This window comes from Grus americana, chromosome 1 (assembly GCF_028858705.1).
Source record: "Grus americana isolate bGruAme1 chromosome 1, bGruAme1.mat, whole genome shotgun sequence".
Classification (NCBI taxonomy): Eukaryota; Metazoa; Chordata; class Aves; order Gruiformes; family Gruidae; genus Grus; species Grus americana.
The window spans coordinates 135,796,842-135,814,941 of NC_072852.1; the positions used below are offsets into that span (position 1 = coordinate 135,796,842).

The window sequence follows — 18,100 nt, forward strand, 5'->3', positions numbered from 1 at the left end:
ATTCTGTTTACGCTTCTTTTTCACACTACTGTTGTCATCTATATTTATTTAAACGATGTTCCTCATTTCTGACATTTTCCCTGGGGCTTGAAGAGCAGGTGTTCAGATATAGCTCCAAGCTGTCAAAAAATGAAACTGGCAATGATTTTAACAGACACAGGGCTGAGGAAATACAAGAAAGTTGTAATTTTGAATAATTAACCACCACACAGGATTTGTTAGGCTACATCATCATTACCCAAAGGATATCTTAATTCCGATTTCATCATAAACACAAAATGGGATGGTGGCACTGATACTGGAGACTGGGATTTGAGTTCTCGTGTCCAAAGCACTTCTTTGTAAATCTAAGGAAACCACACAGGTTTTGGTTCAGAGCCAATCAAGATTGCTTTTGTTCCCTCTCCTGGGCCCAAAATTAGGGGAACAGTTGCTGTAGACAGATCACTTACATAGCCTGCTGTGGGAAGAGCACATCATTATGTAGCATTGCTCCACCTTGCACTCCTGACTGTCTGGGTAAAACCGGTATGTGGCATGAATCTGTATTGCCTACTTCGTCATCAAGCAGCAATGCTAGTTTATTGCTATTTCACTGTGTGTGTGTGTATATATATGTAATGGAATAACATGAATAGATGTAACCTATTATTTATAGTTGGGTCTGTAGAAGAAAGTACATATTCAACTATCCGTTCCTTCTGGTAAGTTCCAATAGGCCAAGGCTTTTGCTCCTCAGTCAAGTAAGTTTGTGTAGATGTATTTATTTCAGGAGCAAGGTCTGATCAAGGCTAAAGAAAAAAGAGGCACAGTGACTTAAGGCTTTTGAAAAATAATTAAAAAAAATATTCCTTGAATACTTTCGAGGAAATCACTGCTGCTTGCTGGCTGAATCACCATCAAGGGTTGGTATATCTCATGGGCTAATCGAGATGAATGAAACACGTAGTTTACCATCCTTCTAACAACATATTTTTAACAGGAAGCAAAACCTCCAAAAATATTTTGCAAAAAACCCCAAGTGACAGTAAGATACTGAATACATTTTACTGTTGAGCAAAGAAAACAAAAAATAAACAGGTTACATTTTTTCATATTTAAGTTTTCCTACATTTCAACCAACTCTCATACAGTGCTATTACAGCACAACTGATACGAAGAGAATGAAAATAGAACAGAGGAAGTGTTACTAACAGATCAAGAGACCCTGAACTGGTGTAAGGAGGAACGTAGCAGTCCTTTGGGCAGGTTACTGCTATACTTTGGACTATGGTGAAGTCTACAATGACTAACAACTGATAAATAGTTGTTGGGTTGGTTTTTCTTCCTCAAGAGCTTTGTGTTTGGACTTCATTATCAACTTCAGCAATGCCATCAGAATGAATTGCCTACTGCAATCCAAAAAAACAAGTGCTATTAGCTGCAATCATACAGCAATAATCGAGCTGTTACCCAGCGCTTTTTTCAGCATTCAGGAAAACAGAATCAACTTAGAGCACGCCAAGTTGGTAGGCTGTTGCCCCAGTCTTGCAAATGAAGTAAACCAGGAGCTGAGATACCTACTGGTAAAAATCTGGCAAGCTGCTTACTCTTTGCTCATACAACTCTGAGATTTCAGTACTTCTGCTCGGAAATAGCAAAGTAGTAATTGCGCAGATCTACTAAGAAACTACCTAAATCAGTCTCAGCCAAGACCGGCATGCGTAACTTCACTCACCTCCTCTACAAAGAAGGAAAACCTCTCACTGCACTTCTGAAGGTAGATTTTCTACATTTTATTTTTCAAGTTGGGTCCATGTGTACTACTGTAAGCATTCCCTATGAAGTGGCAAAAGCAAGAATAGTGAGGTTTGGACTGAAACCAGGCAGTTACGCTTCTCACCAGCTGTGAGAAACACGGAGCCAGGAGCTGCTGATGCTGAAGTGTGCCCAAGAAATAGGTGTACTGAAAAGCACTGTTAGCTTGATACATTAACTTATAATCCCTTACCTGTGTTAACAGATACATAATGGCAACGTAGCAACTGCCGTGACATGGAGTCAGTAATTCCTCAGTGAGCCATCTTCCAGGGAATAATAAGCTGTGCACTTCAGAAACTGACTTCAGATGTCTTCTTTAACCTCAGAAAAGAGCACTCAACCTAGCTAATTAGAACAGATTAGCTCTTCCTAAATTAATACTGTAAATAGAGACATCTTTGTGTCTCAGACACAACACCCTATGGAACTACTACTAGAAGATCTAAACCAGTGAAATCTTACAGCCACCTGTGACGCATTTTGCAGAACAGTGTTTAGTCAATTTTCAATTTTTTTCTATGATTCTGACTGAATGTCCATTTACACAACAAAGCCATAGAAAAAGAACAAAACTAACACTGTTCTTCCTTTATTAGCAGAACAGCATTTATATCCTTACGCTGCCAGTCCAGCTAGAGAGAAAGGACAAGGATCCCCAAGACAGCACAGTGACTTCAAATGCTCTCTACAAAACCCCACACAGTCCACTAGTACCATATAAAACAACACCTGGAAGCAGGGACAAATGTTTGAGAGAACTCGAACGCAGACATTAGAGACAATTCAGTTATGGCAGGGAATCACTGATAAAATAGAAAGGCAATTAAAAAGCCCTGTTCCTGGCTCTGTCTTTTTTTTTTTTTTTTTTTAACAAAATTTCTAAAATATATTATGCTCCTCTGTGTCTGTTTCTAAAGAAGTGGGAAAATTATGTGATATGTTAAAATATTATAATCAAGATTTTTTTTCCAAATAAGCCTACTCCAATGTGCTTTTTCCAAGATACTTAGTTTTGCATCTAATTAAAAAACCTCAATATGACTCTGTCCTTACGCAAAAATTCCTGTTTTCACTATTAAAAAACCAGGATGCCGATGCGAATGATGTCCTGGAGCACCACCTACCCCTACAGTAAGGCTCTGCAAGTAGAGAAGAGGTGATGAACAACGCACTAGCTATTGAGGTCTTGAGTCTAATCTTTTACTTTATTAAGTAAAAAACTGAACCTAAGTATAGGGCACAAAAACTGCTTGCTAGGAAAAAAGTATGTGCTCTTTTGAAGTACAAATTGCAAATTTTTAGGATTCTGTCTCTTAATTGACTGTAAAAGCCAAGATTAACTGCTAATCTACAATGAGGGAAAGGAAAAATAAATTTTTTGTCTTGATGGTTTACATAGTGTATAAAGCTGGGGCATTTTATAACTTGGACAATTCACAAAATAGGATTTGACTGAGTTTCATGTACTGTGAAACAAATAAAAATTGAAAACAATCTTTTGTCTATTCTCTCAATTTTGGGTGTCATGTGAAAGTCACATTACTGCTATGCACTGTAACATCAGTGTGTTCGACACAAAACCTTCCAAAACGGACTGGCTGAAATGTGTGTTTGCACATTGTTGCAAACAAGCCTGAACCTACTAACAACTGAAGACTGGGAAAATACTGATTGGTCACCATGTTTTGCAATGATAGAAACGATGAAGTTCTCTCAGAAGAAAAATACAAAATAGACTACTGTCAATTTCTATTTAAGTAAAATGCTGTTACTTTGCCTTTTCTTTTTTAGCTTTTATATATATATATTTCCATTTACTGTGTGATGTTTAAATAATAGTTTTACCAAAATATACATATATATTTGTATTGTGTGGATTTGCAGTATTTGTGCCACAGTAGTGTTTACATGCCAGTATTATGTGCTATCTTATTATGCTAGGTACTCTGCCTAAGAATTTATGATCATCTATTTTACATTTGTCTGACAAGTATCATCACAACTTCTATTACACAACAGGCTATGGGCCATTACCATATTGACCTCTCCTTCATATTAAGTATCCGCAGACTAACAAGAGAACCAAACCTCAGGAGATGTAGCTATTTTTAAAAGACTAAACATTCAAGACTACATATTTCCTCATATTTATTCTGTATCTGTATTCTTCTAAAACATATTAAAATAGAAAAGATGTTCATCTGATTCATCATACAAAGAAAATACCAACATAGTAATAAAATACTGAAAATATATGAAAGCACCCAAACATTAAAATATTCATATTGGCAAAGACTCTAAGAATATATTTCTTGCAATTTTACAGTAAAGTGCTATTCAATACACTCAAATTAAGGAATTGGCATTTTAATAGCATGGTTATTATTATCTTGAGGTTACAAATTACTTTGTTACCTTTCTCAACAAGAAGACAACTCATTTTGTTGGAAGCAAAGCATTTGAGTTGCATGCACATGAAAATAACCTAAGTAACACAGAAAGCGGTGAACAATGTAAGTTGCCAACTCATGAAGAAAACAAAATACTGAGAAGCAAACTGAACACAAATGAGATAGTGAAAAATTAAGCAAATGTAGACATGGCAAAACATTGTATAAATTAAGAAAGGACAGAAGACTGTGCACCAAACAGTTCTGTAGAGTTGCCTTTTACATGGTAATTTTTTTTAGTAATCAGATTGAAATATATGCTACTTTATTAATCAGTTTACTAATGCGTTTTTGAAACTGCCCTTTTCTATTTCCTACTAGTGATACTACACCTACACCTCAGTGAAGAGATACTGTAAGCAAAAAGACAGAAAAGAGTATGACCTTTACTTTTCTTCAATAATCTCTTTTTACCTATTTAAGTCAGACGAAACTAAATGATCTGTTACAAAGCCAATCTGTAGCAAAAATTAATTCTGGTAAAGAAATTATTTTAAATTTTTAGACCTTATCAAGAGTGAAAATTTTAAATGTATGAAAGATACCATCAGTCTCCTTTTAAGTGTTTATCATTTTAATATAAATATTTACAGTAATGAGTACAAAGAATCTTTGTTAGCAGAAGTTCTCACTAGCTTCATACACCATTTCTACAAGTTTCTGAGAAATGGCAGATATAACACTTTTACATTCCCTTCAACAATATTTAATCTTGCTGACTTGACTTGCTTTTCTCAGACTCCTCTGTAATTTACGCATATTGCACATCTCAAAATAAGTTCTTACTTATTTACTATTTATCAGCCTTTTTATGAACCAGTAATAGGTCATCAAAAGTCAACTCTTATGCTTCTTCCACAATTTGAGTAAGAGTTGCTTAAAAAAAATAAAAAAGGAAAGAATAGGAATAGTGTCTCGTCGTGATTATTTCATTACTATCTTTGGAATCAAACAAGGGTTATATTCCTGGTCAATATGGCTGTGTCTATGTTATTTGGTAGGAAATATTTAAAATAACTTTGCGTTCAGGAAAAGCACAAAAAGAAAGGAATTTAACCAATGAAAGCAATGAGCTTGAATTAACAAAATAATTACTAACATCAAATATCTTCCTTTATATGTCCATGTACATAGATTATATAAAAAAAAAATCTACCGGTACTACATAATTTCCATAAATTTTCCTGAATGAACAAGTTAAGCTTTAGAATACACTTAAGGCCTGCTTGCACCTTCCATGAGAATAATTCCGGATGTAAGAATGAATACGATGAAAAAGAAACGAAATATTGTATTTAAAGTAGTTGAATAGAGGGGAAAAAACACTACACAGTTTTAAATTATGTCATTGTATTTGGTTTCCTCCTTCCAGTTCAGTAGTATTTATGGAGTTGAACAGTGAAAATAGGTCCTAGCTCTAACATCTTCCTCATGCACTGTTTTAAGTGTCAACTTTTGGCAATTTCCTTTGCTGGTCATTCATTTCTTCTTTGATTTCAGCAAATTATATCCTTGTTCATTGTTGTGGGCTCACAAACCTCATTTTGACAGTTCCAGGATCCAAGCACAGCACTGCAATCTCTTCCACTCCAACCAACCATGATAGGCAGCATATCCAGGGCAAAATAATTTTTTAGTGTCTCTGGGTATACACCAGGTAGAAGCAGAAGGCAACAACAGTAAGTGACAGTAATGATAAAACAACTGACAACTGCTGGAACCAGAGGCAACGATCAATCTGCTCTTGAAGTCTTTTATTAATTTGCAGTAAATGAGTTAGCTGAAAATAGAAATAGCTTCATTAAATTAGAATTACTAAACATGAAAGTACTTGTTAATTTACAGCTATTTAGTCAATAACTAAACACCGTAAAAGGAAAAAAAAAAAAAAAAAAGAAAAAAGACTTCAAGTGATGCCTTTTCTATCACTACATACTTAAGGAAACTGTTCCACTAAAGAAGCTTTGAATCTTTAAGAGTTATGCATAGCCTATATTGCCTATATCAAGCAGGTGACATCTTTACACTAGGAAGCAAAAGATATCACTGAGGCTCATTGATACCTCGTATCTGTAATACGCACAAGAGGAATGAGCAAACTGCATTGCAAGTAGTATTTTATTAAACATTCAACAAAATAATGAAATCACTGTCACTGAAATGTTACTTTCAACTGCTAAGCTTTTCAAATAGTGTAATTTGTGAAGTACTAAAGAGGTTTAGTACAAATTCTTTTGATCTCTATCATATCTTATACTTTTGTTCACTATTCAGCACAAAGGAATAAACTATTACCTGTATATGTAAATCTTCATTGGTTTTTGCTGGAATATTAAATGCATTCTCTTTTAACGTCAGAGAAGAAGGCTTACTACTTTCTACAACATGACACCTGAGCCTGTGAAAGGGGAAAAAAATTACGCACCAAAATTTGTAAATTTAATGTAACATTGTATAATTAATAGTAAACAGTCATATGCACTTTATAATCTGTTCTGGTTTAGTAATTTTCTAAATGACTATTAAAAATCACAGAATTATAGAATTATTTTGGTTGGAAGGGACCTTAAAAGGTCACCTAGTCCAATCCCCCCCTGCAATGAGCAAGGACTATTGCAATGATAGTCTGAAAAAGCTTCGTCAGTCCATCAATTACATTTTGACAGCTTTTGATATAGAAAGTAAATCAAAATTATCTGCATGCTCAGTTAAAATACATCTTCATTTTTAATTCATAGCACAGGATCCACTGGATTATTCAGTTGAATACTTACTACCAAAGATGCAATAATCTATTGAAAAGCAAAACAAAATCTAAAGGTTTTCTTTCCATTTTAAACCTTAGCAACAATGTTTTTCACGTACTCCACCTCTTCCACAGTTGAATATGCAGGAACAGAATTTCAAGCCACAATTGAAGGTAGTGGAATCCTACACAATTTATAAAGTACAGCAGAAGCTCCTTTGATAACATGCAAATCAATTAGTGTGCGAAAGAATTTATTTGCTAAAGAAATGGTTAAAATAGAAAAATACCACAGCCTCAAGGAAAGAGAAATGCTAAGACAAAACAAGAAAGGGACAATTGAGTATAATAAAATCCGAGTAGATTCCTCAGATAAAACACTTGCACATATAATATTAAAGAGAATTATATTTTCCACTACTTTTAATCTAGGTTTAGTAAAAAATAAAGGTCAGTTTTGTATTGATCAGTAACATATATAACATGGCAGACTTTCCAGGTGATAAATTTAATGTAATAAAATAATCTCTCCCTATTGTTCCAGGGTCTATCTTAAAAAGAAACAATCCAATATTTATGCAAGGAAGCTTATAGTCACTCACATGATGTAGATTTTGTTTAATAGGGAAGTAAGGGATATGCATTTGAAGCAAAGACAGAGCAAGACTTAGGCATCAAGTCTCAAAAATACTTTTTCCATGTTATTTTTGGCCATGTGAGGGTAAAGGCAGCTCCAAAAGAAAAAAAAAAAGGAACAATCTAAAGTAAAAATACAGTTAAATTACATTTGTTTAAAGATGAAACAGCATCTTGATATCATGACTAAGACTTCTAGATGAAGGAGAACTCCAATGAACTTCTAGAAATGTATAGTGATAGAACTAGATGTGAACAGGTAATAGAGAAGAGTAACAAGTATATTTAAAAGAGTGTATTGGGTGATATATTTTTCTAGTAGTATTTTTTCACCATTAAATATGAAATGCACATGTTTGAACATGTGATAGGTTTTACAGAAATCTTCTACAAAATTAGGATTTTCTGTAGGTGTCTTTTATACATTAAGAACACCTCTCATCAGTTAAAACAGAGTGGAGGCCTCAGCAATATACTTCAGTCAGTAAACACACAATTGGGTTTGAAGAGCCCTTCACTAATTATGAAGTGCAAGTGCTATATAAATCAGCTAAATAATAATGGCTAACCTCACCCCCCCCCATCAACAGAAAACCATATGCTCACCTATGTTCCATCACTTTGGTCCTAGGGACTTCTTTCCAAAACTGAGTCAGTTCTGGTACACCTGCTGCAGAAGACTGGTCCATTTCTGCTGCCATTATAAGGAAACGATCCTGCAGGGAAGCTGCAAAACCTGCCCTCAAAGAAAAAACAAAAGTATGCATGGATAAAGTGACAATATTACAAAGTATGTAGAAGCATTTTTGAACAAAAGTGTTTTAAAATGGGAGCTTGTTTATTGCAGGACATCGGACACTGACTTACTAGAAATAAAAATAATGAAATCATTCTCATCTTGAAGGACAACCCAGAATTTTGTAAAGAATGCATTCACCAAATTCACTTGTCCTTGCAACAATTTAGAAAACCTGATTTTCTCCCACTGTAACAGAGCACCAGTGAGACAGCTGCCACTACAACTTTTTTTTTTAAGACAAGAAACAGAATGGGCTGCAGACAACAGCTGCTTATACTTAAGTGGAGTAGTAAATCAGTATGGGCAGTTACTCAAATGCTGTCTGACATGCTTTTTTTTTTTTTTTTTTTTTTTTTTTTTTTTTTTTACAAATAGTAACACACTCATGCAACAGTCAAGCAGACATGGGTGTCAGTCTTACACCTCAGCAAGCACATACAATGGTTAGTATCTAAAGCAGTCAGCCTGTTAATAAAACCTGTCCAGACTTAAAAATTCTATTGTAAGATTTTACTTACCACCATGAAGAGAGACTATTATATCTAATGATGTGCCAGGTTCACAGCTGCTGTTACTGGGTTTAACTCTATATTTTTCAGGAGCAGTTGTTCTCACCTATAAACAAGAAATACCAAGCAATCATATAGCAAATACATGCATAAACTATGATTGTTTCATAACCTCCCTCATTCTGCAATAACTAAAATCCCCAAAACCTTAAATATTTAAGGACATGGTAATACATGCAGTCTTTGAAATCCTTTATTTTATAGAAGTCATCAGACCCTAGTATTTCACTTTTTCCTCTCTCTCAACCACTTCTTTTCCAGCATACATGATTTTTCTCTCTTATATATGTACATAAAAAGAGCCAAGAATATCAAACAGACTACTTTTTAAAACTCATAGAAGTATGGAAACTTTAGCTATTTGTGTGTGCAAAGAACACAAAAGATGTGGTGGAAAACCAAATCAAGATGCAAGTCAACTCAGTATTTCTAAAACAAACATAACTGCATTCATTCCTTTGATGGTGACATTTGCAGATGGAGCTGCATCGTTTTGGTGTGCTACTAACTTGTTCCCAGCCAAGATTTAACAAGGAGAAAAATTCTAGAGATCACTTTTCAATGCTCAAGCCTTTCTTTTTCAGGAAGTATTAGATTTTCACTAAAGAACTAACTATCCCCATAGCTCTTTTTCAGTCAGATTTCTATTACTGATTTTCCCCTTTGGGATGGCACATAATAGGCATAAATTCAGCTAGAAGATTTATTTGATCTGCTTCAAACATCACAGGACAATAAAAAATTTAGACTGAAAAGTGGGTTTCATAGTATTTCTTCCTCCTTACCCAAAACAAGGAAGAGTTACACATTTAGTAAACCAGGCCACACATAAAATACTCACCTTAAAAGCCACTATGTTTTTAGTGACATTTGTGAGAGCTATCAAACATTTTTTCTCTCCAGTTTCTTTGGATCCAAAATATAGTTCTTCTGCTGGGCTAATAAGAAATTTAAAAAGAATTAGTTTATTCAAATTATCTTTACAGCATGTCATAGAAAAAACCTGACCTCACCTACAGGAAAACAATACTTTCAACCCTGCCACTGCAGTCACTATAATCGGTTTTCCATCAAAAAAGCTGTGAAAACAAAATGCAGAAATTTTGCGGTGAAGCTCAGGGTTGACTCATGACCACAAGTGGACCTAGCTGTATCAGCTGATTACTACCCTTGACTTTTTCCATCTGGAAGACCACAATTACCTGCAACAGCAGAAAAAGCCAACGGATATATATACTCACTTCAGCCACTGCTCTTATAATGGTATGTTAAGGAAAAGCATTATTAATTTTAATTTACGCTAATATTGAAGACCATAAGGTGATACAGACAGTAATTTCCACCTCATACATCTGTTCTTGTAATGGGTATAGTGCACACATAAGAGAAGCAGGCATATATCTGGGTGGCAATAATTTCAACTACTAAATTCACTTGTAGTTATGAATCAGTCTTCACATACTTCTGGAGACACATGCATAAAGTTTTTGCTTGTTTTTAATATTCTTGTGCAATTAACAAATCCATGCATGAAAGTTTTTAAACCATATCAAACTAAGCATTGGAATAAGCATTCAAATGAACACTACTAGAAAAAAAGTACGGCATGCTCATATACTACAAGTTGAGAGGAAACTCAAGTAACAAGTGAAGAACTGTTTTCTTTCAACATCCCATTAGGAGCACACAAAGAAGCACCACACTACGAAGTACTACAGAACTGCATAACCTTTTGACAGGAAGCTTTTTAAAAAAGTTACATTTTATTTTCCCCCCCTTCTCCCCTTTTTAGAATGCAAATTTCACCTTAGTTTGACCTCCTCCTCAAAAGACCTCTTTTCATAGTACCATTTCTTTCTTCTCTTACTTAAACCAGTGTTAATTGCAGAGAAAAAAATCCTTGGTGCTGTAGGGCAAGCCTGAACACCCATGCTAGAAGCAGAGTCCAGCAGTGACTGTGTGTGCGGGAGGGTGCCTATTATTTTACAATGCATTAGACAGTCCGCATGACTACAATTTTTTTTTTCTTTTTGGTGGGGAAGAAGTAAGTGTGCTAAGTGAAGTAGAAAGCAAGAAAATGATGGGTTTAAAACAGATAAGGTAACTGTATGCCCTTCTCAGCTTTTTTCCTGTTCCCAAATTCTCACCTTAAGTAAACAATAGTAGAGAAAGGAAGGATTGTAATTACAAGGCATTTTGGTTATCTTAATACTGTACTACTGCAGATGTGGTGGGTTAAAGCAATTACAAGATGAATCATAAATGAGATGGGAAAGCATTAATTAGCATCAAAACAAGCCCTACAAAGAGCTCAAGGAAAGGAACATTCTGCCAGAGCCTGATCTTTCTTGTTCCACCACCAACTGTGGCTACCAACAGACACAAAAAAATTAAAATGGACCTTGAAGGCCACTGCTGTGTGCCTGTCATCTGTGAAATCAACTAGTCCCATACAGCTGGGGGTGGGTGGCATGTAGCTGTTGGGCAGGTGGGGTGTTTTATTTTAAATGAGTATCCAAGCTTTTTACGGAAACACTACTTCTACTACCCTGATGTGTGTGGGGTAACCACCTTGGCTTGTACTAGAAGTTCTTGTCTCTGAATACACTGAGCTAGTCTTCTGCCAGACAGTGCAAGTGAAGAGCTGCTTTTTGTCTTGCCAAATAAATTAATTTGTTAAGGATGAAGGTCAATAAAGACCCATCTTTCATAGCAAGATATGCAAGGCAAATGCAATGGTGGTCTAAAACAGGAAGACAGATGACTTGAGTATCCAGCTTTGGTCACAGACCAGAGCCAACAAGTACGAAGCAGTGACAGGTAAGGAATATCCCTTATGCAGTTCCGAAGGCACAGAAAGGCTCCTGGTTCTTGGTGATTTCACGGCGCCAGAGCTGCCGTGCCTCAGCTTCCCAGTCAGGCTCTAGGCTGCTCCCTTCACAGGGCAATGCTTGTATCAGCAAAAACACCAGTTAATTATACTGGCACAGCCAGTCTTTGAGATAGATGCCTGTGACTAGTTATAAACGGCACAATGTATTATTTAGTTCGATAGATTTCAGTTTAGTGTCTTGAAAAAGATTCCAGGGAAATAAAAACTAGTTCTAGCTTCTACAGAGTTACAGCATTAATGCAGATCAACAACTATGCACTCTCAAGAGCTGACTTAAAGAAAACCAAACAAACAGCTGACACCAGTACTTTATTTTCCAGGAGAGCAAGACTACAAGTATTAGCACCTCTATACTTGACAAAATTTACTCTTTCATGTAATTTACATGAACTCCAACACTTTTATTAAAAAAATTTCAAGTTCTACCATTGGAAGAGAAAAAGGTACCATTTGTGTGGTGTTTTGGTTGTTGGGGTTTTTTTTTAGTTGGTTGTTTTTGTTTGGGGTTTTTTAAGAAGTGGATAGAAGAACACAACTTTTGTCATGGGGACACAAAATTTTCAACATTCCTTTAAAAATCACAACTCTGCAGTCCATGCCTTTGTCCCACCATACAAGAAACTAAGTCTATACAGAGGAGGTTTTTGCACATAAAGGACTATAATTTTCATTTCAAACCCAGGAAAATTTGACACAAAAAATATTTATGCCAATGAGCATGTCATTATTCAAATTCATTCCAAAACTAATTCAGTATAGCACAAAATTAGCTAAGGAATTACCTATAAATTAGATATTTTCTTCATTCATCTAATAGCAAACTGGAAGTGAAAATAAAAGTAAACACCTAAATCAATTGCTAAACAAGCATCTTAACCTGAAAGGCAGTGAAAAGAAAAAGTTATATTGGCTAATCCTTTTTTTCTAGGTTAATGATAAAAAGCAGATTAACTGAAAGACATAAGCATCTTTGACAACAAAATTTTGAGCAGATATGCCATTTATGCAGAGCACTTCCCACACAAAATAAATTGGACCATTAAGTTTAATTGGTGCAAACCACTAATGTAGACATTTACACCATCTTAAGTTAAAAGAATTTAAGCAAGATTTAACGGTGAAAGCTGTCTTAAACACATTGGTTTTTAAGCCAATGAAATTAATGTCAAACCACTGCTCTCATTAGATAAGCACAGGTTTAACTAAAACCAATGATAGACAGTTTATCAATATAAATGAAACCATGTTTCTACAATTCTATGAAATATACACCTACTAATTAGTACAAAAAGCATGCCAATAGTGACACCAAAAGATTCACTAAAACACATAAAACCAGAAAAATTCTTTGATCTTTGTAAAAATAATTCTTAAAAGGATGTTTATAGCTATTGTTATCCTCTAATAGTCTGAAAAATAGTTTAGTTTGAAAGCTAACTAGTTCAGTACACAAGTGTCCAAGGCACATTGTAAAAAATAAAAGAATATTATTATTACCTGATATGTAATAAAGGTCCTTTAAAAGTGGTTAATGCTTTCTTTGCATTTTTTGGTTTGAATTCTGTTTTGTCAGTTTCCTCTGATTTGGAAATTTGTTCTATAGAATTCATCTGAGTAAAAATGATAGTTATAATGATTAACTAGAAACCTGGGTTACACGTGTTACAGAATCATGCAGGTATTTCAGAGAATACAAGGAGGCTTATTTCAACAATTTATATATTGCAGACCAAGCTTAAAACATATTAATTCCCTGAAGCTGCTTGAAGTCCACTGAATAGAATGATTTGTTCTAGAAGCTTAATATATTAAACATGCACAAAATTCCTGCTTCACTTTTTTCCATGTATTTTCCTGATGCCCAAGTTGTTTATTTTTGAAAACTCCAGACATATGGTTATAGTACTTCAAATATTTGAAGATTATAAAGCACTGATGCTATTCTTCCACTGCAAAACTTTTCAATTAAAACAGACACTCTAATACAATCACCGCAACATTGCGCAGAAAACACAGTAACAGTTCCACACTTTATTGTATTGCAGAGTTGCTAAACATATCTTCAACTGCTTTTAGATGGACCTCTGAAGTACGGAGAGCTTAAAAGAAACAATGCTGAATGAACTGGTGCATTCAAAACTGCAGATACCTTGGGTTCTGAGGGTTTTTCTCTATTACATTAAGAAAATACATGTCAGCAGATCTGGTCATCTTATAAAAAAAATTAAAGAACTCTGGAATTAAATGCAAAACAGAGGATGGGGAGGTTGATATAGAAGACTGAAAGAATTAGTGACATGACTCAAGATCAGCTAGCTGAACAATTTCCTTGCCTTGTTTTTATTCCACTTAAAATATAGAGAGAAGACATGAAGATAATTCAGTTTATGTAAATTTGAAGTATGGGAATGAAAGGAATACAAAATTTTATAGAAAATAGGTTTTATAAAAAGAAACCACACAGCAATTTGATTTTTTTTTAATGACAGTTATAGTAAAAGGTTACTATAGAAAAGGCACTAGTTATGTGTTGGGCTTTATTCTACATAAATCTAATTAGAATTACCAAGAAAATATTATTGTAATACACATTAAAGGTGGAGTCCTTCTTGCCATATGCAGGCATCTACAGGCCAGGCACTTACTAACCAAGTTTATTAATCATGGCTCTCTCCTGTGGAAAAAAACAGGCCCTTCTATGTGATAAGAAGAGGCATACATATGTAAAATAAATCAGATGAATCCTTAGTGATGACAAGAGTCTGCATATAAACAATAAAGAACAGTAAATAATAATGAAGACAACGATATCTCACAGATCACTTAGTTTGGAAGCTGGTCTTAAAGTATTTGAATAATTATATTTAGACAGTTATGTAAAAAATAATTAGCTTAGAAATAAGAAATGCCAACAATTCTGAGACAATAAGGGATATTACTGAAAAACACATTTTGGGAAAGGACATAACATTGAAGTGACAAACAATGGTGTACTTGCTGTGGAAGAAATAGCAAGTATTAATCTTAAATATATGAACAGAGGAATAGCAAGTTGAAGCAAAATAATAATCCACTTTTTACCAAAATAGTATCAACAACAGTGAGATATGGTCTGAAATTTTAGAAGTATGTTAAAGGTAAGGCCTTAAACATGCCTTAAAATTAATAAATACATGATAAGCATAGATGTCAATCTTAGCTCATTGGAAAGACTGAGTAGCAGCTTACACTGTATAAAACAGAACACATGAACCAAATCATTATTTTTAAGAGTTAAAAAAAAAAAGTAAAAACACCCAAACCATAAGTAGAAAGCTGAAGTCAGCCAAGCAAATCAAAAACAAACACTGAGGCTAAGAAGCACCAAAGCCAACTCACACACTGAACAGGAATTCTCCACATTTCCGTATCTGAGAATCAGAGCTTGGAAGATGTGCTACAACCAAAACAAGCTACTGAGTCTAATGCTCAGGAAGTCACCATGGTTATGTAATGATTCCTTTTTAAACACAAGCTTTGCAATACATATTCCAAAATTAAGTATGGCACTTATGTGGTAAACTTCCGATTTTTCCTGCTGTTTTCAAGAGTGATATCCCCACTGACTATCATTGCATATTCTTAAATATCACTTCATATGGACTTGTATAAAACAATGACATTATATTTCTCGCTAAACATCACTGCAGGAAAGTTATATTGTAAAACAGCATTGATGGATTAAGGAATACAATTTCTCCTGAGGATAAATGAAACCTCTTATATGTTGAAATTTTTATCAGTAATTTAAGAAAACAAATTAATATCCAGTAAAGTAAAATATTTAAACCGGTAACATTTTCTGATATGCATACCGACTTTAAAATACATTCATTCTCAGATGTATAAGATGTACAGTGCTAGATATCCCAAGATTAAAAATAAACCAACTAGAAAGACATAATCTTCAAAAACAAAACACAGAAACCTTTTAAATTTTACTGTACAATTCCTATATTCCAGAAAGATATTTAATATTTGGTGCACATTTTAATCATTCAGAAGCACGAAACTCGTCTTAACAGATTAAGCAGCAAGGTTCAAACTGCAAGGGTAATTCTCAGCTTTACTGGGTTCTTTTGTCAAACTAGAGGGAAGAAAAAATTAAGAGAAAAAAAAAATCAACACACAAAGTAAAAGCCTGACAAGAAACAAAAACTATACACCTCCTGTCCCACTTCGTAATGATTTAACTACTTTTACCTCAACCTTCAGAGTTAGATACCTTTTTCTGATTAAGATTTTGTTCTTCATTCAGCTCCCCAGTCTCCTTGGTGTCCGTATCTATCTCTTCTTTACTTTCATGCTCATCTTCACTAGTAATGGGCCCATTTTCACATAAAGGAGTTTGAAAATCATCATCAACCAATGGAGGATAACTGTACTTAAAAGAATCCTAAAACATAAGGAGAGTTTTAAAGGACCAGTTATTTAGGAGGATGAGAAGTGCCTTCTCTAGTATTTTTTAAAAATGAAAATACTATAAATTAGGGGGTTTTTTTTACCTGACTTGTTTCATTTATCCATTTTAAGTTGGACTCCTGTGCAGAAAGTTGACACTACCAATAGTTTTTATTTTATCATTAATAGACAAATATAGTCACCCAATGAAGCCACTGAATTGTAGCTACTGTTGTTATTTATAGTCACAGCAGAACTGTAGAATCTGGTCTATTGAGGATCAGCCTTCAGAGTCTTAATGCTGAAGTTTCGTTCTTAGTTCTAAGAAATCTGGTTTAAAACTTATGACAGCTATTTCTAAAGAATGTTCCAAGAGTGATGAAAAGCTTCAGTTGTTCTTTGTGCTTTAGCTTCATAATAGTCACAGTTTAAAAATCAAATCAAAAGCAAAGCCACAAAACAACCCAAACAATCCGTCAAGTTTAACCTAGTGTACGGACCTTTAACACGTCCTGCAACTCAGACCTCAGTCTTTGGAATGCCAAATCAATTTAAAGACGATATTCAAGACAGAGTAATGCAGAAGCAGCATATTTAAGTTCCTGCTGCTTCTACAATAAAGGTATCTTTTCTGTTGGAGGATGAGTAAAAAACTGTTTCTGCTAACTAGAAATACTCTTAACATTCTCAGAATATTTTTATTTAATAGTTTCTAACATTAGATGTAAACAGGGGTGTCTGTTCCTATTACAAACAGTTTTAAACCCCAAGTGAATTAGTTTGTCAGCTTTTCCAGTGGAGGAGGAAAATAACACAACTTAGACTCCTGTGACACAGACTTGCGCCATGTCCACAGTTCCCAAACTATGCTACCAGCAGGGAGTTTAAAAAGAAGTTTCAGGAGAGCTCTCCATAAGTAAGTATGCTTTCTCAAAACAAAAATGTGATGTTAGGAGAGGGAAAAAAAAAAAAAAAAAAAAGGAAAAACCTTAGAGCGAGCCATTTGAAGAAACCACAAGCAAAATAGCATACTTCCTACTAGTCTATAATCAAGAACAAATCTCTCCTATTCTTCAAGCTGAAGCAACAGTCACAGACCTTTAGGTGAATGAAACAGGTATCCACTGGCTCAAGCAATATCCTATTAAGGGCCTAAAGGACAAGCTTTAAGTATCAGTAACACATTGATTCACTATTAGAAGAAGAGACTCCAGACTTAGAAACATTGCAGTAGGCTTGCAGAATACTGACATCCTCCATTTGCAAATACAAGGCAGAAATAGCCAGCTTACCCTTAGCCACACTGAAAAAAGCCTTTTCAGTCCCTTCCAGCATATGACAAAGGGCATGTGACAAAGTGATCTTAATAATCAAGTGCTAATTTTGCTGCAGATTTCACTTGGCCACATTAATCCATGATGTTGGATAGATTCAGCTGCTGAGCAGAATCTCACCACTGGAAGAACTCAAAGTACCAGACTTCCCACCCACAGTCCCTAAGTTTCAGTGACATGGGCTTATCTAACAGGGTGAAAACCTCAGGTAAACAAGTCAGATTTATTCAATGGTTGATATATGATCCATTCTATAGACTAATGGCTTTCTTTTATAGCAGATGCAGAGACTTCACTACGTTTGGCAATTGTGGTAGAGACGCTTTAATCATGGTAGCAGTTCTAAGACTACATGTACACAGTGACCATGAAATTGCATGCAAAATGCCTAGTGATGTCTTGACTTCAGGTCGCTGACCTCTAAAAGGTCCTA

General features: G+C 34.8%; 1 protein-coding gene across 2 annotated transcripts in view; it reads right to left on the minus strand.

Annotated features, from left to right (window-relative positions):
- Positions 1-3,931: 3,931 nt before the first annotated feature.
- The window catches only part of MOSPD2 (motile sperm domain containing 2), a 38,247-nt gene continuing 24,078 nt past the window's right edge, over positions 3,932-18,100 (minus strand). For both annotated transcript variants that reach the window (XM_054849893.1, XM_054849904.1), the window contains exons 9-15: positions 16,158-16,328; positions 13,391-13,503; positions 9,842-9,938; positions 8,950-9,046; positions 8,239-8,368; positions 6,546-6,648; positions 3,932-6,030 (exon numbers count right to left, since the gene is read on the minus strand). In XM_054849893.1, the coding sequence (XP_054705868.1) occupies positions 5,884-6,030; positions 6,546-6,648; positions 8,239-8,368; positions 8,950-9,046; positions 9,842-9,938; positions 13,391-13,503; positions 16,158-16,328 (858 nt within the window). In that variant the 3' untranslated portion in view covers positions 3,932-5,883. The remainder of the gene's footprint in view (positions 6,031-6,545; positions 6,649-8,238; positions 8,369-8,949; positions 9,047-9,841; positions 9,939-13,390; positions 13,504-16,157; positions 16,329-18,100) is intronic.